The 27,066-nt window shown below is 41.0% G+C and overlaps 1 protein-coding gene across 4 annotated transcripts in view; it reads left to right on the top strand.

The window, feature by feature from the left end:
• Nnt (nicotinamide nucleotide transhydrogenase) overlaps positions 1-27,066 on the top strand; it is an 86,023-nt gene that overhangs the window by 21,181 nt on the left and 37,776 nt on the right. For all 4 annotated transcript variants that reach the window (XM_050152781.1, XM_050152780.1, XM_050152782.1 and 1 more), the window contains exons 7-13: positions 2,999-3,186; positions 19,271-19,404; positions 19,936-20,127; positions 20,631-20,784; positions 23,376-23,537; positions 25,323-25,433; positions 26,317-26,462. In XM_050152781.1, coding sequence (XP_050008738.1) covers positions 2,999-3,186; positions 19,271-19,404; positions 19,936-20,127; positions 20,631-20,784; positions 23,376-23,537; positions 25,323-25,433; positions 26,317-26,462 — 1,087 coding nt within the window. The remainder of the gene's footprint in view (positions 1-2,998; positions 3,187-19,270; positions 19,405-19,935; positions 20,128-20,630; positions 20,785-23,375; positions 23,538-25,322; positions 25,434-26,316; positions 26,463-27,066) is intronic.

The raw sequence follows: 27,066 nt of genomic DNA, 5'->3' as shown, positions 1-27,066 counted from the left end.
GGAAGTTTAATGACAGTTCTTCTTCATAGCGAAAGACGCCAGATACCCAGCATTTATTAAATGCTTATTAAGTCCAACGATCATTTTGTTGTTCCATTTCTGGGGGTGCAGTTCAAAACACATAGGTGTGTATCATCAATGAGGGCACTGGCATAGTAACACTACTGCCAATCTTCTTTGTTTGTTTTTCAGTGCCGGAGATCAGGCCTTGTGTATGCTCAGGTGGTTTGAATGTGAATGATTCTTCTAGGTTCATGTGTTTGAATACTTGATCCCCAGTTGGTGGACGTGTTTGGGAAGGATTAGGAGGCGTGGCCTTTTGGAGGAGGCGTGTTCCTCGGGGCATGTTCTGAGGTTTGGAAAGCCCACACTGTTCCTGGTTAGCAGTCTCTCTGCGCCATGCGTGTGCACCGAGAGGTCAGCTCTCGGCTACTGCTCCAGTGTCAGGCTTGCCCGCCTGCTGCCATGCTCCCGGCCATGGTGGTCATGGCCTCCACCCCTCTGCAGCTGTGAGCTCCAGAGGAAATGCATTCTTTATGAGTTGCTTTGGCCATAGTGTCTTATCACAGCAACTGAAAAGTAACTAAGATTCTACTTTGATTTGTGATTTATTTATGCAATGTAAAAATCACCATAATGTAATGAATTACACTGTAATGTAATATAAACATGCACCTTAGATTAATGTTGGCACCTGAGTAAACACTTACCCCGACCCAAACTCCGTTCATCTCATTGAATCTTTATACAACAACCAGAATGGCCATTCTGAAGCTGTGCAACTTTATTATCAATTACATTTTCTTGTGCATAATAAAAAAAGAAACCACGATTGAGTTAAGCCTAGAAACAATTAGCTTTACATCCTTTTTCATGTGTGTGTCCTTTGCCTGCTTCCTACCTTTCCTCATCACCTAGTACTGCTCATTCTTGTTCTCTTTTCTAAGCGTGATTCTATACCATTGTGTCCATTTGTTTGCGTATATTCATATTCATGTGTTCATTATAGGCTACGGTCTGAATGTGAGGGAGAACATAAGGTTATTAATTTTTTTCTTCATGAGATTCGCTGTCCTTACTTAATAGTATACATCCCAAATTTGTCTGTTTTCCTGCAGATTTAATGATTTCAGTTTTTAATTGAGAACGAATGTTTTTCATACATATATTCAGATTGTGGTTTCTCTCCCTCATCTCTTTTCAGATCCTCTCCAACTACGCATGCTATCAACTTCATGCCCCCCCCCCTCAAGAAAACAAACAGGCAAATCAAAATGACAAACAAACAAGAATAAAACAAACTGAATAACTCCTCCTACACAAAAGAAAATAATAAAAAAGAAACAAAGAAAGAGCATGAGAATTGCACATAGACAGACAGACAGACAGACACACACACACCATAAAAACACAAAATCAGAAGCCCTAATACACATGCAAAAAAAGACTAATAAGGTAGGAAATGCCCAAACAAAACAATACGAGCCAAAACATCTTAAAAAATACCTTTGAGTTCATTTTGTTTTAGCATCTACTGCCTGCCCTTGAGTGTGGTCTGTATGACCACTAAGGCTTCACTGTGGGAGTTCCCTAATTAGAGAGAACTTCTTAGTGGGGGATGAGAGCTCTTGTCTACTTCTGCATCTCAGTGCGGGGACCCTGTCTGGTTTGGAACTGCTGCAGGTTCAGGGCATGCTGCCACAGTCTGTGCGAGTTCATTGTGCATCAGCGTGTCGTCTGTGTGTGTGTGTGTGTGTGTGTGTGTGTACCACCAGTACTAGTGTCTTAGGTATTGTCGCTGTGCTAAAACACCATGACCAAAGCAACTTAGGAAAGAAAGAGTTTAATTGGGCTGACGGTTCCATAGGGATGAGAGTCCTTTAGGACAGAGTGGTGGCATGGTGGTTGGCACAGGAAACTGAGCATTATGTGGGGGCATTTTCCTTCAAACCACCACACCTGGTTAATAGATTTCTTTATATAAAATATTTTAATGATTGTATTTGTAGTTATAGTAAGCACCTCTGGTGATTGCTGCTATGAGAGAGGTGTGAGATTTATTGTGGTTGATTTCCACCACTGAAGTCTTCACTTTCATTTTCCAACCAGAATGTAGTGATAGCATGGCATTTATTTATTTTAATTTGAATATATTTTGCAAAATTTAAATATGTTGGCTCTTCACATTTTACCATTAATAATTTCCTTTTGAGACACCGTCTCATTCCTATAGTTTAGACTTTCTTTGAGGCCCTAATCCTCCTCCTGCTTCCTTCTTCTAATTCTGGAATTACAGGCATGCACCTCTACATCTGTTTGCTTTTAAAAAATAAGTTTATGAATTTATGAGGACTGAGACCCACAAAATCACATTGTAAAGTATTTCTAATAAAAATCACTTATGTGGGACAATCTCACAATGAGAACAAACTCAGGACATTTGTAAATAATGAAAAGCCTCAACTTGTCTGATGTGAGTGATGCCATATCTGAATGTATATCAAATATCATATCATCGTCAATACCGGGACCAAAAGGACCATAACATATGACATAACTGATATTAACAATACTGACATTCTTCTTTTAGTTTAAATAGAAGTTGGGATTCTTCTTTGCCCCCCCTAAGAAAAAATATGTAAGAATTGCCTATGTCTAAAAAGTCATTGAAACAGTCAAGCCAGAGATAGCAAAATAAACTTTTGACTCTGTAGGGTTTACTCAAAGCACTGGTTTTCAACTTGTGGGTCATGACCCCCTTGGCAAAACTCTTATTTCCAAAAATATTTACATTATGAATTATAACAATAGCACAATTAAAGTTATGATGTAGCAATGAAATAATTTTATGGTTATGGGTCACCACATGAGGAACTGTATTAGAGGATCGCAGCATCAGGAAGGGTGAGAACCACTGACTTAAAGTGTCTATGTAAATGAGGGTTTTGATGTATGGATCAGGGTCTGATTAATTGCTGTTTCCCCTTCAACACTCCAGAGCTGCAGCTCTGGAACAGTTCAAGTCTCTTGGTGCTGAGCCCTTGGAGGTGGACTTGAAGGAATCTGGTGAGGGCCAAGGAGGCTATGCGAAAGAGATGTCCAAAGAGTTCATTGAAGCCGAAATGAAGCTCTTTGCTCAGCAGTGCAAGGAAGTGGACATCCTTATCAGCACAGCGCTGATCCCAGGTATGCTGCTGGGTAAATGGCTGTCTGTAAGGTGCTTTTACAAATGCTATTTTGAAAATTAAAATGAGGGCTGTTAGGTTTCTATTGCTGTGATGAAATGCCATGACCAAAAGCAACTTGGGGAGGAAAGGGTTTAAGGCGACACTCACAGATTGAATTCAGGGTAGGAACCCACAGGCAGGCACTGAAGCAGAGGCCACTGAGGAGTTCTGCTTACTGGCTTGTTCTTCAAGATTGCTAGCCTGCTTTTGTGTGAAACACAGGACCACATTCTCAGGGGTGGCACCACCCACAATCAGCTGGGCCCTCCCACACAAATCACTATTTTTTTTTTTTTTTTAAACTTTTGAGACAGGGCTTCTCTGTGTAACAGCTGTAGCTGTCCTGGAACTCACTATGTAGACCAGGTTGACCTCGAACTCACAGCAATCTGCCTTCCTCTGCCTCCCAAGTGGTGGGATTAAAAGGCGTGCGCCACCATCTCATGGAGGCATTTTCTTAATTATGGTTTCCCTCTTCTCAGATAACTCCAGCTTGTATCAAGTTGATAAAACACACCATACCCACATACACATTGCACACAAACGAAACCAACCAGTTCAAGGATGAATAAATGTTTAGAGTTTGAATTTTTTTCTTTTCTTTTTTAAAAATATTTTTTTTTAAGATGGAAGATAACTTTGTAATAATGTTTATGAACAGAAAACTCAGCAGTGAACGTTTAACCTAGTTTAGTGGTGAGGCCTTTGCCCTCTTCCAGCTTGGCAATGCGAGTCACAGCTTTAGTACCGGCAGTAGTGCTTTTTTGTTGAGACCGCCAGCCTGCAAATATTGACTCAGAGACTTATTATTAATTATGAAAGCTTGACCATAGCTTAGGCTTTTCCCAAGCTAGCTTTTATAACTTACATTAACCTGTCTCTATTAATCTACATTTTGCCATATGGCACGGTTACCTCTGCTCTGTACCATTTGCCCAACTTCTTCAAGGAAATCTTGCTGGCGTCTTGTCTTTCTTCTTCCCAGAGTCCTCTCTGCCCGGACATCCCGCCTAGTCTCTCCTGCCTAGGTTTTGGCCATTAGACATTTTACTAACCCAATCACAATGACACATCTTCACAGTGTACAAAAAGATTTTCCCACAACAAGGACCCAGGATGTTGCCTCTCCCCAGCGGCAGTGGGTCTCCTCCCATCTGTTGTTGTAATTGGACCTAATAGCTTCCACCAGCTTAGCCAGAGCACCCTTGTCTTCCAAGTCAACCTGAGTGAAGGAAACAGTGGTGCACGTCCATGTCTTCTTGTGGACCAGCCTCCACAGCCCCATCTTGCCTTTGATGATGCAGTAGGAGATCAACATCTTGCAACACAGGGTACCAACTCAATAGGGTCTATGTTGTGGCCAATCGCCACCAACTGAGCCTTCTTGTTCTCTGCAAGGTGGGAACTGTATTGGCCCCCCGGAACATACAGCAGCCACTAAGAAGCAGTTACAGAAGTGACTCAGGGGTAAGGAGGTCAATTTCACTGTTTTACAGTGATTTCAGGTAGAGAAAGTCACACACCGTTGCGCGCATTTGGCTTTAAGGGAAGATTTTCTTTTCTTTCTTTTTTTTTGTGTGTAATAAAAGTACTAGATAAACGAAAAAGCACATACAAAACTCATGGTAGCCCTTAGGTACAGAAGTCATTAATAACATCACATGATTTCTTCCAATGTATTCTCATATAATTGTGTTCATATCATAGGTTATTTTCTATGTACAGCATTCTGTTTTTTTAATATTTATTTATTTATTTGTTTATTTATTTATTATGTATACAATATTCTGTCTGTGTATATGCCTGCAGGCCAGAAGAGGGCACCAGACCTCATTACAGATGGTTGTGAGCCACCATGTGGTTGCTGGGAATCGAACTCAGGACCCTTGGAAGAGCAGGCAATGCTCTTAACCTCTGAGCCATCTCTCCAGCCCCAACAGCATTCTATTTTTAAGTTGTGTCTTTACTAAGTTTTTGATAAAGTGTTAATTTGTTTCTGTTCTCTTTAAGACATGTTTTTGTTGTCAGAAAGCACTAAAAAAAAATCAAAAGAATTAAAAACAAGTCAGAAATTCCATCAGAGATCATCATGACTCTGATTTTGATGATAATGTTTCCATATGAGAAGGTGTTTATGTGTATACATGTTGGGGACTGTGGACCCCCAGACCCTGAATGTCCTGTGACCCCCTGCCTGCCAAAGTAAACAGCTTGTTTTCCTATGCTTGTGCTGCTCCGAGCAAACAGCTTGTTTTGCAGCTGCTCTGAGCACGAGATCCGCAGGCGTGCCTGATGGCAGGGGAGTGGTTTCTGGTGGGCTTGCCGCTGAGAGTTAGGGTGTGGCCATTAGTCAAGGAGACCCTATATAAGCTGCCCTGGACCGTCTGTGCTGAATTCATAATGTCAAACCAATGAGCACTTATTGATCAATAAATAGTTTGGTATGGGTAGGTGATAGAGTGAAGCTCTTTTTCATCTTGTGTTTTCTTACATCTTTCCCCATCCTTTGTTTCTGCTCTTGAACAATAAATACCATGTTGCCTTTAATTTTTTTTTTCTGCCTCCCAAAGGAAAATGTACCAAAGAGAACTTAAAGAGTACAAAGTTGCTAGTGTTTGATTCTGCTCAGGGACCTCTCTTATTTATATCAGCACTTAAATTTTTCTCCTAATGAACCTAGGTATATAAGTATACGGACCAAACATTTACTGGTAATAGAGCAGAAAGAAATTTATGTTTAAGCAATTTTTGCGTCTATGTAATTTTAGCGTTTTAAAAGATGAAGGCAAGTTTACATACTAATGAGCTGGATATGCTTGTTTATTTTACATATCGAATGCTAGTTGGGCTGAATATTCCACACCACGGAGCCTAGAGCATTTTCAGTAGTTTTTCATAGTTGATTGATATTTTCATTTCGTGATCATCAGTTCTGAGAATATGCCTTTGCATACATAGTGCATAGTGGAAAATGGCAAAAGTTTGTTTAGGACTGTTCAGGAACTGCTGGAAGTTGTTTTCTTGTCCCAAGCCAAAACTCATTTATATTACTATTTTTTAATGACTTCTGTTTATACAAAGGATAGGTGAGGTGGTTTCTCCAGATGCTACCATCCCACCAGAGTGCTGTTATGTGAGCCGATAGGCAGGAGGGTGATATGGCCTCAGCCGTGGGCGCATCTCTGAGTGTAGAAATGAGGCTGATGTTTGAGTATGCGTCACGGATGCGGATCAGAAGCCATCAGGATAGTGTGCGTGGAATCTGTCATCGAGGATGGGAGTCACACACAAGCAGTGTCAGGAGAGCACCTCAGGATCCCCTCTTTGTGACGGTGACTCCTAAGGCGAAATTAGAGGACCCGTGCTGTGGCCATTATCTGTCTTAGGAGCTCCTGCACTCCGGAGAAAGAAGGCAGTATTAGGAACTGACGAATATATTGGAGAAAGAAGGAACTGACTAGTATATAACAAGTGGCCAGTAGAGGGCGCTAAAACATTTACTCATTGAGTGAATGATTTAGACAGGAAGCTAGCTAGCATTAATCAACTCAAACTCCTAATAAAGAAACGACTGTAATTTTGACATAGCTCATAGCTTTGTTATTGGTTATAAAACCATGAGTGATACACAACTCTTAGGTAAGCATACTGATCTTCAGGCCTACCTGCCCAGCTTGTTTTGAGACAGGGTCTTGCTGTAGAGGCCAGATAGGCCTTGAATTTGTGATCCTCCTGCTTCAGCCTCCTAAGTGCCGGGACAACAAGATTATCCACGGCCATTGTTTATTTACCAGTGGCTTCTACAGTGTATTTGAGTATGAGGTCAATTGTGTGATAATCTTGAATACTAGCTAAGGAGGTGTTGTTACTCTGTTTTGTTGCTTTTTTCTTTTCTTTTTTTTTTTGAGACAGGGTTTCTCTGTGGCTTTGGAGCCTATCCTGGAACTAGCTCTTGTAGATCAGGCTGGCCTCGAACTCACAGAGACCCGCCTGCATCTGCCACCCAAGTGCTGGGATTAAAGGCATGTGCCACCACTGCCCGGCTCATTGCATTTTCTACTGCATTTCTGAAGCCATGAAACTTGTAGGAAGTTTGTGGTTAGTACATTGTCCCAGAACCTACCCTCAAAGAGCTGGCGGTTTTAATTCCTGCAAATCAGAGAGAGGGAGAGGGAGAGGGAGAGAGAGAGAGAGAGAGAGAGAGAGAGAGAGAGAGAGAGCACATAATTAGTATTTATTGTTTATAGACTGAAATAGTTGTGGAATGAGGTAATTGTTGTGCTTCCTCTACTGGGGTAGGTGATGGATAAAGGTGTGAGTTTTACTTGATGCTAATAGCTTTGGGATAGGCTACTTACAGTGTCAGTGGTGCTGAGTGCACAGGAGAAAGTAGCCAAGCTCCTTGCCAGGTTTACTGTGGCAGAAACTACTTCTTTTACATTGAAAATCATTCCTGGTGATAACCCAATTTAAACTTTGTGACCAGGGCTGTGGAGATTGCTTAGCAGGAGAAATGCCTGCCATGCAGGTGTGAGGACCTGAGTCTGGATTCCGGACACTGGCGTACAAGCCCAGGCGTGGTGACATATTCACGTATTTTCAGCGCTGAAGTGGAAGGTCAGACAGAGGTGTATCCTGGAGGGTTACTGGCAAATTAGTCCAGCTAAACGCGGCTCCAGATAGTGAGAGACCCTGTCTCAAAAGATTAAAGTGAGGTGGAGAGCAGTAGAGAAAGACACCTGATGTTGACCCCTGGTCTCCATGTACGGCCTCCTCCCATGCCTGGGTGCATGCACCTACAGGCGCACATTCACATATGTTTGTATACAGCACATATGTTCATGAACATGCAAACACCACACCACACAATAATAAAAATTCATGAAGACTGTGATTATATAGCTTTCCTGCTCTGCATTCCCTGTATTAGGTCTTGCTCTTTTCAATTTAATGGCCCATAGCTCCCGGAAAGTTTAAGATTTTATTTAATAATGGTGACGGTATCTTGGTCTACTCAAGTTCCCCACACCGTTAGGCATCTAGTCGGGCCAGGGTTAGATCATAGCTCCCTGCTCCCAATCACCCATGTTCTAAAGTTTATATCCTTGGTGATGTGCATATTGCCTTCCATTTACATTTTTTTTTGGTCCAAATTTAGCTTTTGGGTTTCATGCTAGACTTATGTCTAACTTGTGTCTGCTCTCGGTCCCTTTGGCCGGTTATCACCTCTAATAATCTAAGATACTTTCATGACTTCTCACGCATTGCTTTGTCACTTGGACGCACCATCCCTGTTCTTTCTTGCCTTCCGAAGCCCCACCTCATTCAGTTGCCACCTCTCCCACAGTGCCTGCCACAACTTACCAAGGAGTAGATACGAACTTCTCTGCGCTCGTAGCACCTTGCCAGTACGTCACGTCACGGCAGTGTTTAGTCCCATCTGCCCTTCATTGTCCTGTTTTCCTGTGAGCACAGGACAAGTGTCCCATAATTCTGTCATGGCCAGTGCTTGGCTCAGTGCTTCATACACAATAGTGGCTCATCAAATATTGCTCAGCTCATAGTTCTGGATATCTTCGTTAGGTCTTGATTGGCATGGTCACTTTTCAAGCTATCTGAAGCAAGCTGGACAGAACACTGTTGGCTCAATTTTTTTTTTGTAGGAACATTGTGGAAGTTAATTTAAGACGGGAAACTTAGCTTTTTAAAATTATTCAAAACTAAGACACATGCCCAGTCTGCAATTTGAAGCGGCTAGCTAGACCTCTCAGGCACTGGAACCAGGAAGTAGTGGAGGGTGCATTCAGGATTGTGAAGTGTCTTGTCAGGAAGGAAGATAGTCACTGATTATAGATTGTAATGTCTTAGGCCATGTATGCTTGGATTTGTTTTTAGACTTAATCCCAATTAGGTAGTAGTATTTTTTTGTGTTTACCCTGGGTAAGGTCTATAAAATGTCCTTGTCACAGGGTACATACCTCCTTCACGACTGGAGAAGAGTTGGGAAGGAGTTGTTCTCCTCTGATGGGACTCAACCTAAGATGTTGCAGCCTTTTGGAAAGTCTACATCCAGTCTGCATCTGATGCTGCCAATATATATATATATATTTATTAAAGCATCATTTATAGACCCGGATAGTCCAACGAGATGGCTTTCGGACCTGGGATTTTAGGCAGGAGAATATTACAACAATAACTGACACTTGCCATGGAATTCCACTGAGATAATTTTCATTTTGACAACTGTACCGTTTTCAAATGTTAGAAGAGTTTATCGTGCAGCGTCTCTTCTTCTCAGAGCACACTATGATTTTAGGAGTCAAAACCACACCATGTAGGTCAGTGACTCCCAACGTTTTGGAGAGCATATTGCTTCTTCCTGACTGTCTGATTCATATTTCATGCTCCCCTCCCTTCCGTGTATTTTAGGACTCTATGGAATTTTAAAATATTGCTTCCACACTACCACTCATTCTTGGGAATTTTGAAAGACAGAGAGGAATACTTCTATGTTACAACATCAAGGATTAGTAACCACAGGCTGTCTACATACCTCTGGGTAGCTTTCAACACAGATAGGGTCACTTGTCATCAGATGGAGGCTGCCAGAATTCTGGAGTTTTCTGTTGCTGTTTGTCAGTCTTGATTTCTTAGGGTGTGTATGACACACTTCATGAATTGCTGAACCACGTTCGACAAATGTTCTGTTAGGAAAATTTAGGCCACAAAGTTATCTTCTGGTTTGGTCTGCTATTTCTCCAACAGTGTATTGCAAGATGGAGAAGTCTTTCTTTCCTCTCCCTGCCTGTCCCCGAGCTGAGGCTTGGGAGGTGAGACCGCTCCTAGGATAGGGCGACTATTAATGTCTCATCCTATGACCAGCAGTTCTGAATCCCCAGTCCCTTCTATCTGCCCCATTATTTCTTGTTAGGGATCTGGCCCTCAATCTGCAATTATTGCTGTAACACATTAGTCCAAGTGTGTAAAACTGGTTATGGTAGAAATCTACTTTCTGCCTACTTAACATTGACAGGTGGGATTCAGACTAAGTGTCTCTTACACCACAATGAAGCTTTGAAGGTCACTCTGGGCACTGTTTTGAGGAGTGTGCACGGGAGGTGTCACACATCAAGTGTATGCTGTGTCACTGCGAGGGTCACATATCACTCATATTTCCACTTTTTTATATTTATTTATTTATTTATTTATTTATTTATTTATATATACAATATTCTGTCTGTGTGTATGTCTGCAGGCCAGAAGAGGGCACCAGACGTCATTACAGATGGTTGTGAGCCACCATGTGGTTGCTGGGAATTGAACTCAGAACCTTTGGAAGAGCAGGCAATGCTCTTAACCACTGAGCCATTTCGCCACCCCCCCTTTTTTGCTAAGACCAGTCACATGGTCAGAGCCATCTGTGAAGGAAGCTAGGAGTTCATGTCTAGCCGTGTGCCCAGGAATAAGGTCACATTATATTAGTTTGTTAAAGCTTCCAAAGCAAAGTACAACTGACGGGAGAACGTAAACAACAGAAACTTAATCTTCTCACCCTTTGGGGGTCTATAAATTTATGACCAAGTTGTTGGCAGGATTAGTCTCTCTGAGACTGCTTTCCTTGGTTGAAGATGGCCATCTTTCTCAGGCCTCTGTTTTTCTGCGCAATGCTTCCCTGGTATTACTTTTGACATTTAATTTCTTCCCCTTTAAGGATACCAATAAAGTTGGCTCAGGCCCACAGTTAATTCAATTACATCTTTAACAACCCCATCTCCAAATCCAGTCAGTTGCATGCTGGGGCTTAGGAATCAACATACAAATTCTAAAAGAAGATACTAATGCATCCCTCAGCAACTGTGGCATCTTAGGTCATGATGGGCAGGAAGGCAGTGAGGAGGACAGAAGTGAGGGAAATGAGATGGAGGATGCTCTCTCTGCAGAAGGAGGATGCTATGTCTGCAGATGGAGGATGCTCTCTCTGCAGAAGGAGGATGCTATCTCTGCAGACAGAGAATGCTATCTCTGCAGACGGAGGATGCTATCTCTGCAGATGGAGTATGCTATCTCTGCAGAAGGAGGATACTCTCTCTGCAGATGGAGGATGCTATCTCTGCAGATGGAGGATGCTATCTCAGCAGACGGAGGATGCTATCTCTGTAGATGGAGGATGCTATCTCTGCAGACAGAGGATGCTATCTCTGCAGGCTTGTCCTCAGTGATCTCTTTTCTCCAAGAAGGCCTCCATCTCTTCTTTCCAAAATTCCAAAAATGTCATCATAGCGTGAATCTCCCAAGGGATTGATCTATTTATTGGATCAGTGCCCTCAGGATCCAGTCATTTCCCCAAATCTCATTAGCAATCAAACCCCAACTATACAAGGCTATGGGAGGATAGTTCATATTCAAACCATAACGGTGCAAAATTCTTGTTATACTAGGTCTTTCTTCCTCCTCCTCTGCTGATGGGGTCTCATATACTGCTGGCTGACCTTGACCTTACTCCCTAGCAGGTGTCTAGGTTGAATTCCTGATCCCCCTGCCTTGCTCTCCCAAGTGCTAAGACTCCAGGCATATGCCCCCACACCCAATTAATAATGAAATTCTTCATATGTAAGACACTGATTGATGTTCGAACTATTTTCTTTACTGCTTTCCAGTTATACATCCAGTATCGCATTATATTTAAGACTGTCCTTTGTAGTACTTGTTGGTGAGAGATACGTTTCAGTTTTAGATAAACAGGTTCTATGATTTAAATTATGCATCTGTGAGTATGGAATTAAATTTATCACGCTGTGTGAAGGCAGAAAGTTTTTCTTGAGCCTCTAATTTGATGCTTTACAGGCCAGGAAGTTAGGAATTTCCCTATGATTACATGTCATTGAGTAATTCCAGTAAATAATTCTCTCTGCTTTTTGGAATCATTATAAAAACTTGTGGTTAATCCATTTCATCTTGGTGTCTTTTTGTTCTTAATAGTTTTAGTGGCTTCTTTTTAATTTCTCTCCTCTCCCCTTCCCTCTTCTTCCCCTCTCCCCTCCCCTCTCCCCTTCCCTGCTTTCTCCTCCCTTCCCCTTTCCCACCTTTCTTCTCTCCCGCTTCTCCCTTGATCAGTTGCCTGTGAGGATTGGATTCTTTTCTCCATGACAGACTCTGAGAATTTATTGATTTCAGATGACCATGTTAGTCTTGATTTATTGCGAGAGGTACATTACAAGATTTTCCTGGAAATAGTTATTCTTTGTTATTTAGTTTAACTGAAGCCACTCTTTTTGAATTTAGTACTGCCGAGGAGCCAAGGATGTATTCCTTTGCTTATATGTCAGTAAGCTGTTGGAGCTGTTTTCAGAAATGAGCAACTTTTCTAGCAGCTTCTAATTCCAGTGCTTTTAAACTGCATGCCCAGTAGAAATTTATTGAGGACAACATGATTATGAAAATACTCTGTAAGTTCATTAATATTCCAGAGTAAATCTAAGATGAGCATAGTCTCATAGTCTCATGTCTGCAAACCCCAGCACTCGGAGAACAGAGGCAGGAGGATTGCCAGTTCAATGTCATCGTTGACTGCATAACAAGTTTGAGTCCAGCCTGAGCACCACGAGGCGGTGACTCGAGCACAGTTGAGATGAGTTACAACCACACGTGCTTACAACAGAATACAGGTTACGTTTATGGTGCAGCGCAGGGATTCCAGGAAGCTGTGCGCTAACCCGACACGCTCTCATTTATCTCACACAACAGTTGATTCAACAGAAAATGACATAGTTAGAATTTTCTGAGAATTATTTATTTATATGGGCACTAGGGACTGAGGATTGAACCCAGGGCCTCGTGCATTCTAGGCAACTGCTCTACCTCTGAGCTACAGTCTGTCCGTTCCCCCCATCCCCATCTCCTCTTCACCCCATCCAGGTGAGAGCCTTTAGAACCCTGCTGCTTTTCTAACAGAGAAAGAGCTGTGGAGGAAAGATGAGTGGTGGCCGTGAGTGTCGTTGTCTTACCAATTGCCTCTGCCGAAGAATAGAAATCACTCCCAAATGGGGAGGAACTCAGTAACTTAGAGTAACAGAGGAACTCAGTGTCCATGAACCAGGAAGGGCCAAAAACCAAATTGCATGCAGATTATGTCAAATCTTTCACTCATTTCATATCTTGCCAGGAAGTATGTAAATGGTTTTCTCTCTTTGTTAATTTTTTATATTTGTTTATTTATTTTTTAGACGGGTGGTGTATGGAATTGTAACAGTCCTGTCTGTAAATGCTACTTTTTTTTTTAAGATAAAGGACTAGATTTTTTTATTTTATTGTTTTTCTCTACTCCCCTCTCTTCCTGTCCCCTCCCCTTCTACCCTCTCCCATGGTCCCCATGCTCCCAATTTACTCAGGAGATCTTGTCTTTTTCTACTTCCCATGTAGATTAGATCTATGAATGTCTCTCTTAGGGTCTCATTGTTGTCTAGGTTCTCTGGGATTGTGAATTGTAGGCTGGTTTTTCTTTGCTTTATGTCTAAAAGCCTCTTATAAGTGAGTACATGTGATAATTGTCTTTCTGGGTCTGGACTACCTCATTCAATATGATGTGTTCTAGATCCATCCATTTGCTTGCAAATTTCAAGATGTCTTTATTTTTTTCTGCTGTGTAGTACTCCTTTGTGTAAATGTACCACAGGACTAAATTATTAACACTGGGCTTTAGAACAGGAAAGCCCAACTGTACCTTGAAAAGCAAGAGCCCCCACACCATCCCCCAGACCTCTTACCCATGTCAGCCCCTCTGCTTTCTTCTGCATTTGCATCAGAGAAAATATGAAATTCTCCTTTTGCCTTTTATCCTCATTTTGTTTTATCTTTACATTCGAGAGACTTTGCAGTGGATGTTGGACGACACTGTGACACAGTGTGAAAAGTCTATGTACTTTCCCATTCTCTGTCATTGTCTGTCTTCTGTCAGGTTGTCCTAAGCACAGCTCTGTAGGTCAGGCCACAGTTTTTGGGTTGGTAACGTAAGTAAATAGGTCACTCCATGAGTTATTCTAATATTTCTAGTAATAAAAATCAAACCGTGTTCTTAACTTACAGGAAGAATTGGCTGTGATTATCCAGGAATACCTTACTTTTGTTTTTTAAAACAAGAATAGTATATGGCATTGGAGAGACAACACAAGCAAGCATAAAGACTAGAGATTTCAGATCCTCAACACTCATGTAAAGAGACAGCCTGGTAGCACGTGCAGGTACAACCCCAGTGCTGGTGGGGAGGAAATGGGGTATTGGTTTCCAGGGCCTGTTGACGAGTCAGCAGACCCAGTCAATGAGCTCCAGGTTCAGTGAGTGACCCTAGCTTAAAAAAAAAGTGGAGATCAATATGGGAAGACATCAAATGTTGACCTCTGCCATCTGCATGCAAGCATGTGCAACACCCTACTCCATGTGCAGCCATGAGCACATACACATGCATAGATCACACACAATAAAAAGGCTATATGACTCTTGCTAGGCATGAAATAAAACACATAGTAGGAAATAAAAATAAGAGGTGGCCTCTTGGTTTGGCTAGAAATACTATTTACATTTTTATTCCTTTCTTTCTGCCTCTGTTCAATACATCTTAACAATGCTGGGATCAAGAGGTTGCACACTTTCTCACCATTCAGTATTCTGTAGGTATTTGATGCAATGTGATGGTCATTAAGAACCCTGTCAATCTGTCTTAATGGTTTTTTTTTTAAAAGATTTATTAATTTATTACATATGCGGTGTTCTGCTTGCATGTATACTTGCAGGCCAGAAGAGGGCACCAGATCTCATTACAGATGGTTGTGAGCCATCGTGTGGTTGCTGGGAATTGAACTCAGGACCTCTGGAAGAGCAGTCAGTGCTCTTAACCTTTGAGCCATCTCTCCAGCCCCTACCTTAATGTTTCTATGGAATTTTCTTTTTCAAATTCATATGATTTTGCTGCTTACCCAGAGTTGAAACTTGATTGTTAGTTAAAAACAATATTCTGATAACATTTTTCAGCATTATTCCTATGTCTGCGTTTTCATTTACTTCTCTAAAATAAAAGGGGAAACTAATGGGGGGGGGGCGACTTCCTGGCTCCTTTCTGCCAATTTACAAACACCCAACAAACGACTTTCCTGAAAGATTTTGTTGTTCATAATCTCATGAAGAGATGGTCCAGTTAATTGTTTCATTTAAACATAAAGTATAATAATTTTCCTTTATTAGCTTGTAAAAGCTGTGCATTTCAATAAGTGCATATAATGTATTTTGATCACATTCTCCTCCTCATTGGATCCTTTGGTACTAAAGTTATAGGCAATTGTGAGCTACCTGATGTGGGTGCTGGGAATCAAACTCAGGTCCTCTGCAAGAATAGTATGTGCTCTTAAGCACTGAGTCATCTCTTCAGTCCTCTAGTAAGATCTTAATATTTTTGCTTTTTTTAATTTTAATTTCTGTGAATTAAAATATTTTTTATTTTTTGGTTTTCTCCAAAGATTTATTTATCTGAGAATGGATCTCACTGTATACACCTTGCTCACCTGTAATTCTCTGTGTGGACCAGGCTGGCCTTTAAAATTGTGTGTGTGTGTGTGTGTATGTGTGTATACAGGCATCCAGATGCTCACTTAAGCCAGAGAGGGAGTTTGATCTCCTGGAGTTGGAATTATTTAAGTCGCCTTGTGTTTATTTTGTATTTTTTTCTTATTGTTTAAATGTAGGAATTTTTTTTAAGTCCACAAACTAGAGAAAGATTCTAAAGTGTTTTTGCTTTCCTCCTTTTCTGTCTGGGCCAGTTAGTTCTCTTACAATTATATATAATCTACGTGGATCTTAGTTAAAAATATGATGTTCGGTTTGAATAGAAAACTTCCCCCCAAACCTAGACCTCTTGTTGTCCCTTCTTTCCTTTATTTTGGATACCGTGTTTATCATGCAGTTACATTTTCATCCCATTGGACTGTTATACTAAGATACTCTGTTGCAATCACCGTCCTAGTCTTTCTCCCTCCTGACCTATTCTTTTCAGGATCTGCTCATTTGGAACGCTGTTCACGATCCTGCTTCTCTTTTGGCTATATTTTTACCCTTCTGTTTTCAATTTTCATTTCTTCAGTTTCCAGAATAAAAAAAAAGTTAATCCACATGTGAGTGCTTGCAGGCAGCTGTGTTGTTCTGTCCTTCGTTGTGACCCTCCCTCCCCGCAGACCTTATTGAGATTTCTTCATTTTAAAATTAGGACATTTGGGAGATAAGCAAAAGTACAGAGAAGAAAATATATTAGTCTAACCACCCAAGTATGCTCTGATATTGGTGAATGCTATGATGGAACTTATTACGAGTTATATAGACTATGGGTGACTTACATATGCACATATAAGTAGGTATATGTAGTTTAGATTACATATTCTATTATGTGCTTTAAAGATACAATTAGTGACTAAACTTGAAAGCTACCACTGAGCAAGGCATCATGTGGCCTAAACTTTAGGACTTCTTAGAAAACATGAAGGGTACAATCTTTCATCTCTAATTTTATTTAGTCACCCTTTACATATTAAATTTGGCAATAGCTGATGCAGCCTTAAAAAACACCTTTGCACATTGGTGTCCTGATATAACTTATATTGTATGGTTTTTATTATTATTCTGAAATTCAATCACTTTTGAGACAATAGTATATTATTTCCCACTGAATACTTACTTAGTGTAAAGACCATAGAGTATCACTAGAACCATCTGAAAGTCTAGATAGGGATGGAGACACAGGCCTGAAATCCAAGTACTGTGCAGTAGAGGTAGCAGGACCAGAGGTTTAAGGCCAGCTCTAGTCACATAGTGCCTTTTAGATCAGCCTGGGCTATAGGAGACCCTCTCCCAGATCACGTCCTCCAAAATATAATAGAGGTATATTTTTAAAAGGTGAACTTTGTATTAGAAGTATAGATACAGAGGCCAATCAGTTGTTTGGTATGCCTGAGGCCATGGATTCAACTCAAGCATCCAAAACCTACCAAACAAAAAAAAAAAACCAAATAAATTAAAAGACAAGAAATACTTGCAAGTCAAAAGCACATAGCAGAATTGGTGAGATGTCTCAAGGGGTTAAGAGCACTTGCCACCAAATCTGATGACCTGAGTTTGATCCCTGGGACTCTCACAATTGAAAGAGAGACCCGACTTCCACAGTTGTCCTCAGACCCCCACTTGTATACCTTGGCACTCAAATACTCCCCACCGCCATACACATTAACACTTAATTTTTTTCATCAGATATAGACGAACATTACTATAGCAAAACAAATTAGTTAGATGCCAAATAAGATTTGTGGCACCAGTAGCCACAGCTTGTGTTAATCAGAAGCCAGAGAGGACCATTCTGCATCTGAAATGTTTGTTTTAGGCCTGTGAGCCCAAGTCTGGAGGGCATAAATAAGGTGGGAGTAAAAGCTGTAACAAGAAGGTGGCCGCTTCAAACAGCAGCCCTGCATATGAGGGTGGGATGGCGATGACAGTAACACATCTGGAAAGTCTAGGCCAGCACTTTAGATTGTGTGGACGCAGCTACCACGGCTTGGTGACCAGTCTCTGGGGAGCTGAGAAGCATGGGCTTTCTTATGGGAAAAGTCCTGGATATATATGTGTTGCTTTCTCCGATTCTCAAGGCTCAGGAAAATATTCAATTTTCTACTTGGGGAGAGAAGGGGAAAGGAATATTGCCGAGGAGTTTGGAAAACCTCTGTAGCTACCAGACTGGGAGAAAATGCCTTTTGATTCTTGTTCGTTTATGGGAACTCAGAAAAGAGAACCCTGCCATTAAGGGATCTTTTGGTAGCTAGTCCAGCATTGCTGTAGTGGATGGCCCAGAAGGAAAGAAAGTGGGGATGCTAGAAAGAACTGTTCACCCAGGGGGAAAAAGCCTTTGGGAGTAAGGATTTGGACTTTATCTTGTATGAAGTTTGTACCAAAAAGATTGAGGTAACCCTGAACACCCAGATATATCTTTATAATTGTTTTCATATGTACTACAGCTAAATTATTTTAGTTTACATTTATATTATTTTTCCTTTTGGAATCATATGTATCTCTGTCAAGTGATTTGATAATGAGATGATTTTAGTACAAATGTAATATTTAATTGATGTCAGTATATAAAAGTGTTTTTACTAAAAGCCTGTAAATATAAAATTAAAAAAAGGGATAGAAATGAGGCTATCGGTGCTCAGCTTTCTTTCTACCAACCATACAAGTCTGTTTGCTTTCTCTCTTGGCTCAGGTATCTGTTGGGGACTTATCCTATATAGGAACTAGTGAGCCTCCTAAAACACCTTGTGAATTTAGACTGTGAATTAGCACATGAGCAGAATGTATCCCATGAGAACAGGGAACACTGCTGTTTGTATCCTTCTGCACTCCCAGGACCAGGTAGAGATTGGATTGACTTCATAGGCAGAGGATCAATAGTTGGGAATACAAGCACACGAGTGCTTCCCGGCCCCTTGGAGCCGTGCAGTGCTGCAGTGTTTATTTCATGGCACTTTCCAGTCTCTTCTAGTTGTTATCCTCTGTTTGATTAAGGTGGGTAATGAATCGGAAAATCTGGTGACATTTGCTAAAAGGAATGGAACTATTCTATTTCGTAATTCATAAATTAGCACTGAATGTACTCTTGACATGTGTGACCTTTGTGAATTGTTCAGTTTGGGTGAACATAGTTTCCATAATGGCTTATTTTACGTCTTCTTTTTAAACAAATAAAAATCTCTCCGTAAATGGTCCTAGATGTAAGCCAGCTGGGGAGAGCATGTCCAAGATCGCTCAGGCCAACCATACGGTGAGGCTCGCTTGCCGGCTGAATGGTGGCCCACTCTGCAGCCCAGACACGTCTTTGCCCGAAGTGAATGGCTGGTCTCGTTTATGCCCTTGTCTTCGGAATATCTTATAAAGAATTGACTTTTCACATCGTGAAGCCTTGAATGCAGACAGCCAATTAGAAGAATGTCCTAATTTGTTCTGTGTTTTGATTTTATCAGGTAAAAAAGCTCCCGTTTTATTTAGTAAGGAAATGATTGAATCAATGAAGGAAGGTTCGGTTGTTGTGGATTTAGCTGCTGAGGCTGGCGGAAACTTTGAAACCACCAAGCCAGGAGAACTTTACGTTCATAAGGTATACCAAGAAAGTGTCTTCTTGCCTCTATATCCTGTGATATCCAGTGACTTGTGTGGTTTAAAAAATAATTTTTACTAATTCTTTGAGAATTTAATACATAAATACAGTAGATTGAATTGGCCTTCCTAAGTCCTATCCCCAGGTCCTAACTGAGGGCTTTACTTGTCCCTCTTTTAAATTTCTTTATGGTGCTGGGGATCAAACCCAGGGCCTAACACAAGTAAAGCACACTAGGCACACTGTTAGCTCTTCCCCAGAGCGGCAGCCCAAGTCCTCCCTAAGAGCTATTGATCCCTTTGAAGTATTTGTAGAAACTGAAGATGGAAAGTTAAAAAAAAATCCATGAAAGCTTGGGAAAAGATTTAGAAAATGGACATAAATGTGTATTTATGTTTATAAGTGTATATGTATATGTCTATGTACAAAGATATGTACTCACTAAACTGAGCTTCAGCCATGCATGAGAACTGTCCAAGAGAATGCAGGGGTAGGGGCCTGACTTTCGTGACGATATGCTTTTTCCTTTAGGGAATTACTCATATTGGCTACACGGACCTCCCCAGCCGCATGGCCACTCAGGCCAGTACGCTGTACTCCAACAACATCACCAAACTCCTGAAGGCCATCAGCCCTGACAAGGATAACTTTCATTTTGAAGTGAAGGATGATTTTGACTTTGGTACCATGAGTCATGTCATCCGGGGAACTGTGGTGATGAAGGTAGGTGCTCCTCTCCTCCTGTGCTCCTAGCGTAGCTTGGATTCAGGGTCACAGAAGAGCCCCCTTTTGGAATAAAGATATATTATAATAAAGCATTGACATGCAATGGAAATTGTTTAAAAATAGAGAATGATTTAAAGAAAGTATATCATAAATTCAAGTATGAGCACTAAAAATATACAACTCTTTTGAAAACCAGAAGTAGAAATTTAATCAGTAAAAATGAATTATTCTCTCTTGTACTTACTTTTCAGGGTTCAATTAGTATTCTTAGATATATGCCCCAGACATATAAAAATTATATATGTATAGCACTAATGCTAGACACTTATGTACTTACTTTGTAAATTATATGAATTTACATTAACATTAAATATATATATATACATTAATATACATTACAATTATATTTATACCAAAGTTTTTCAGTGTGAACTGTCTTCTGTAAGTCATTTTGAACTTCCAACTTGACTTTAAAAATACTATTTTCTAATATTTGTTAGGATGGCAAAGTGATTTTTCCAGCCCCCACACCAAAAAATATCCCCCAAGAAGCCCCAGTAAAACCGAAGACGGTGGCTGAACTGGAAGCAGAGAAAGCAGGCACCGTTTCAATGTACACGAAGACACTGACCACAGCCTCCGTGTATGCGGCCGGTGAGAATACATTCATTAAGACTGAGCACTGATTGAGTTTTGTATGCACTATGCTCATTGTCATGATTAATAAATGGAATACTGTTGTTATTCTTTGGATTCTATTATACTGGAATCCCTGATACATCTGACTTTACCATATGTTGCCTGTCTCTGCTCTCTGGGCTTGGAGTGTGTATTGATTACTCAGAATAACACAGTCACTTTGTTAAGTACTGGAGTGAAGGCAAGTGAAATCACATCTGAGGTATTAATACATTTTACAGAAAACATATTCAATATGGGCACCGATATTGCCTATATCAAAGCTGTTGAGAAAGAGTGTCAGAGTGTGCTGATGTTGAGTGTATGCAAATCAAGATCTTTTTGTGTTTTGTAAGACACTAGTTTGTGGCGATCTGTATAACTGGGTAAGACCGAGCAACCAAAAACTTGTTTGAATTATAAATAGTTTGAGGTAAGGAATAGCCTTGAATATTAGACTAGCATTCTAAGTTACCTAAGAAACTTTAATATTTTAATTTTGATTTTTTTCTTTATAACGGGTCACAAGTTCTTTTGTTTGGTTTTGTTTTAGAGTCATCTTTTTGAAATCACTAAAGAATTACTGTAAAATAGTGAGACATATTCTCTCTGGCTCTGTATCGTGAGAAGCTAAAATGTGGGCATTTGATTGGAAATTGCTTTCTTCCTCATTGAAGGAATGAAACAAGTTTAGATCTGCTTAGTGTCAAAGCAAAAACAAAACCAAAGCAAAGTATAACGAATTAAGAGAGCAGCAGAAGGCAGGCAGGATTCTTGTAGGCTCAGCATTCCCCGAATTCCCATGTGAGGCCAGATGTTTTAAAGCTAAGTGTGTAACTCTCCTTGAATAAAGAGCAAGGCTCAGCAAGGCGACCGAGAGGCTTCTGCTGGTGCGCGCTGTGAGGAGATGGGGCCGTGTCCCTACTTGCACTCGCTTGCTAAAGAAAAAAAAAGGAAATAAGATGATTTAAGATGATTGCATTGCTCTTGCGGTGTTTCCTAAGCAGGACCGTGAATTTCCATCTCTCTTTGAGGTGTAGAAGAAAATGGAGCAGGGCATATTGGATAATTTAGTTTTTGAGATTTCTGTCATGTTTATCGAGGCAAGGCATTTCTGCTAGATAATTGGAGTGTTGATAAGAAAACCTTCCTATATGTGATATCATTTGTGTCTTTGTCCATTGGGAGGCACTGTGGATTTTGTTGAGTTAGTCCTTTCTGGCTAATATGATTGGAATAGAGGTGAGTATTTAATAAACACCAGGCACTGTGCTCTGACCTTCATATATATTAGCTCATCTGTCACTTATAACAACTCAGTGATTTGGGAATATTCCCATATTCCTTTTAAAGATAAAGACATGAGGGTTAGTAATGTTATGAATGAGGACATTGAAACACACAGAGGTACATGACATGTCTAAGATCAGTTACTAGTAAGCAGCAGGATGAAGATTTGAATGAGACAGTCTGGCTTAAGACAACATGACTAATCATAACCCTATATAGTGTCTTATCAGTCACTGGAAAGCCAAAACATTTATCTGACTCTCCCAGAGATTTAGCAAGCCGTGTGTTAGAACTTTTGAAATACTGCATATGAGTAGGAAAATCTTCATTAAGAATAGTCAACTTCAAGGTAAATTAACGTCCACAGCTGTTCCTTCAGCTACGCCACTGACAAAGCAATAGCTCCTGCTGAACTCAAGGACCCTTATTCAGGAAAGGGTGCTTCCAGCTCCCCCATAGCCCAGTGTCTCTGTTTGTACTGACCACTAGGTAACCCTTTCTTCTGTTGCAGAACAGCTATCCACATGGTTGTTATTAAGGAAGGCGATAATTAAAAATGTATGTTCAGAGCTGGCTGCTTGTTTCTGCACATTCTTAATTTAATTTGTAGTTATTTTTTTTCTTCTCTTTATAAAACTCTGTTTGCTGACTTGGTGTTGAGGCTGGAGCTGACTGCCCTGGCCAGCAGTCCAGTCCAGACTCAGGAGCAATTGCAAAATTTCTGTCCTGGGTGGGTGGAAGCCATATGTTTCGGGGAGGTGCTGGAGTGAATGAAATCCTTCCTGGTCTTGGAAGCCGCTGTTGCTCAGCCACAGCTGAGAATGACATAAAATTGGCCTCATAAAAGTCCTGTCTTGTAAAGGTTATATCCTGCCTGAGTAGAGTGTGTTGCTGTTCTTCTGTAGGCTTGTATAAACACATGGGACACTGCCAGTAAACGTTAAAACAGAAGGGGACAAAGTTAGGCACAGGGAATTGTGTAAAGTGTTCTGAAGGTGGCTCATAAATATTACTAGATCTTTGCATTTCATTTGGGGGAAGTGGGGGATTTCGTCCATAATCTCCCTTACATCTTAATGGTCAAATGTCTTAACAATCTACTGGTTATTAGCAGGGAAACAGAATGAAAGACATTGACTATTCTATAGTGTGTGTGTGTGTGTGTGTGTGTGTGTGTGTGTGTGTGTGTGTGCACATATATGTGGTGTGCATGAGCATGTACATTTAAGTTTGCTGAGGTCATTGCAGGCCATCTCACGTTCTCTTTCTTCCTCTAGGTCTCACTGGGATGCTGGGTTTGGGCATGGTGGCCCCCAACCTCGCCTTTTCTCAGATGGTGACCACTTTTGGCCTGGCTGGCATTATTGGTTATCACACTGTCTGGGGAGTAACCCCTGCTCTCCACTCACCACTGATGTCTGTGACGAATGCCATCTCAGGTTTGTTCTTTTGTTCTTCGCTCTTTGTCTGTCATAGGAGGTTTTGGTGAGGTCTATAAAGTCCATTTTCAGATCATGACTCCTGGTGTCTTGTTGCACTAGGAGGGTGGCCCTTTGTTCCCTCCTGGCTGCCCGGCTAGCTTACACCTGAAATAATCACACAAACTGTATTCATTTAAACACTGCTTGGCCCATTATCTCTAGCCTCTCATTGGCTAATTCTCACATCTTGATTTAACCCATTTCTCATAATCTAAGTTCACCATGAGGTCATGGCTTACTGGGAAAGATGTAGCATTGTCTGACCTGGCGTCTCCTTGGCGGCTTTTTCTCTCTTCTTTCTTCCAGAATTCAGTTCTGTCTTCTCCGTCTACCTAAGTTCAGCCCTGTCAGGCCAAGCAGTTTCTTTATTGATTAACCAATGAAAGCAACACATAAACAGAAGGACTTCCTCCACCAGTGTCTAGGGCAGCTTTATAGTGACTTGGGTGTTCCCAAGGGTGAGTGGGCTTGTCAAACTGGATGCTACAGAATGTGCTAGCCCTTCCTGTGTCCCCATTTCCAGCAGTGTGGCTCCATTAATATTTTTTTCCAATTATCAGGTACTTTAAGGAAAGGATTCCACTGATGAAATTTAAAAACCAGAGGGTGTTTCACAGAATCAGTTGCCACACCCTTTAGGGTCTTTTCTTAGACTCAATTAAGCAATCTACCAAGTTTGTGTAGGCTGTGTATGACTTTGGTTGATCTTGTTGTTTACACATAAGTAACCTGTAGACAGAAGTTTCTGTCCCACCCAGTCCCACAGCCATAAATTCCCAAATAAGCACACAGGTGCTTATGTTAATTATAAACTATTTGGCTAGTTGCTCAGGCTTATTAGTAACTACCTCTTACAACTTAAATTAACCCATAATTATTATCTATGTTTAGCCATGTGGCTTGGTACCTTTTCTCAGTAAGGCATTCTCATCTTGCTTCCTCTGCGTCTGGCTGGTGATTACATCTCTGCCTTTCCTCTTCCCAGAATTCTCTTAGTCTGGTCACCCTGCCTATACTTCCTGCCTGGTTACTGGCCAATCAGTGTCTTTTTAAACCAACACAAGTGGCAAATCTTTGCAGGGCACAAGAGCATTTTATTCCATAGCAGGAGCCCCCTTGCTAGGGAATGGTACCATCAAACATATTTCTTTGGTGAGAGTTTTTACAGCAGTACATGTAACTTCAAGGAGCTGTTCTCTTCAACCTCCAACATTGGCTTAGATGCGAGGGAATGAGACCCAGCTGAGTCGCCAGCATGGTGGAGCACATGATTATCTCTTGGAATGTCCTAGGTGTAGCTCCTAGGATTTCTGTAGGAAGCACATCCAGTTTTAAAAAAGTGCTGCATACCGGAAAGCTCAAATTGGTGGCAACCCGATCAATGCCTATAGATCGTGATTAATTCCTTGTAGTTTGGTTGTCACATTTCCCTATAAGCCAGGCTCTAGTGACAGTGATGACTTACCATGATGAGATCACTGGTAGAAAGTTGAAGGTCATATCCTCAAGCCAATGGATGCGAGGCTTGTTAACTTTTTACCCACAATGGTACTTCAGGTAAGAAAGGTGCATAGGCATGTTGTCAACAGTTTTGATCGGGAAGATTGCACTTATCATTTTGATGAAGATGTAAGAAGGCTGTCTTGTCTTTTGATAGGATTCTGATATGGCAAGCATTTCGGTTATTCCATTGAATGTGGAGAGGTTCCTGTACTTATTCACCATGTGATATTTTCTTTCTAGGTCTGACTGCGGTCGGTGGTTTGGCATTGATGGGAGGACATTTTTATCCTTCCACGACTTCCCAGGGTCTTGCTGCTCTTGCTACATTCATATCATCAGTCAACATCGCAGGTAGGAGGAAGAAGAAAGAGCCCAGACTGGCTGTTTTGGGTGACATAGGAAGCAAATACCAAGCCATGTAAAATAGACTTTCTGAATTTAAGCATTTGACTTTACCTTTAAAGATGGCTTCTCTCAGGCCACAGATGTTCCGTTGGAAGGAAGGTAAAATATTTTGCCTCTCTGTAATGGTTAGAAACTGCACTGATAAAGAACCAATCCATCCATACCTTCAGCCATGTAAGGATGTCGTGCTAGAAGCTAACGGGAAAACCGTGGAATGCATAGCTTTGCATTATGTTGACTTCTGCTATCACCGTGACATCTCTGAATAAGTACAACTGCAGATAGGATTTTAGTCTTTTTGCCTTATCACGACTCTGTTTGTTCCTGATAACTGAAAGGCTAGCACACCACTCATGTATGACACTCATTTGATGCTGTTTTAGAGCTAAGAATTCCTTATTCTGTCCAAGAAACCTGGAGTCTTTTGATGCAGTTTTTTTTTCCCCGTTATCATTTGCTACAGAGTCTGACAAGCAGAGTAGCCTATCAGAGAAAAACACTGACTTTTGCTCCTTTGTATTTTCAAGCTTTTAAATGGCCATTTGCTTCTAGGCATGCGGAAACAGTTGGCCCTGCGTTGATAGCGAGTTTTCTTCTTAACTGGATTGAGGGTTTCCCATTCTTCATCCACCTTAAGGGAACTGGTTTTAATAATAGAATGACTTTGTTTTTTTGAGGGTCAAAAAATATTACTTGGAATAATAGTTGTCACTCTGTGATAGCTGGCAATACAGATATGTTTAATAAAGATATTCTAGCATATGAAAAAGGGTCATGCTGTCCTATGTGATACCTCTTGCCATTTTTTTCTTTCTCTTAATTCGGTAAGGTGGCTTTCTGGTGACTCAGAGAATGCTGGACATGTTCAAGCGACCCACGGATCCTCCAGAATACAATTACCTGTATCTCCTCCCTGGTGGCACTTTTGTGGGTGGATATTTAGCTGCCCTCTACGGTGGTTATAACATTGAAGAGGTAAGAGACCTTCTAGTTTTTTCGTTTTTACCACCATATCGTTCTCCCTTCTATGACTATTTCGCTTACAGAATTTAAACTATCGAGAACATTCAGCTCTGTCAGCAGATACAGTTGTAACCTGGAAATGCCCTGTTCCAACAGAGCATTTTGATCTCCTGAGGACCAGGAGTTGGTGTGGGCTGACTTACTCGTTTTAAGGTTTCACGTGTAGAAACTGCTGAGAAGACAGTCGTACTTTCCTCGTGAGCCTGTGGATTGTTGTGAGGGTACAGCGAAGTGACCAGTGGTCAGTCTGGAAACGTTTGCACTTCTCTCCTCCACAAATACATCACAGTTTTTATAACGAAAAATGTTTATAACAAAAGACATTATACAATGCATTTAAGAAATATAGTAATTAAACATTTTTTTTAAAGATGCATTTTGTCTTTTAATTATTGTTTTTTGTGTATGGGTATTTTACTTGCATACATGTTTCTGCACATGCATTCCTGGTGCCCCAAGAGGTCAGAAGAAGGGGCTGGAGCCACTTTTATTAGAGTTGCAGACTGCTTTAAAGCCAGTGTGTGGGTATTAGGAATCGATCCCAGGTCCTCTGTAG

Source organism: Alexandromys fortis, unplaced genomic scaffold, assembly GCF_014885135.2.
Source record: "Alexandromys fortis isolate MF-2015 unplaced genomic scaffold, M_Fortis_MF-2015_v1.1 scaffold_73, whole genome shotgun sequence".
NCBI classification, from domain to species: domain Eukaryota; kingdom Metazoa; phylum Chordata; class Mammalia; order Rodentia; family Cricetidae; genus Alexandromys; species Alexandromys fortis.
Note: the sequence above shows the minus strand (reverse complement) of the source record. Positions and strands in the feature narration are given on the sequence as shown.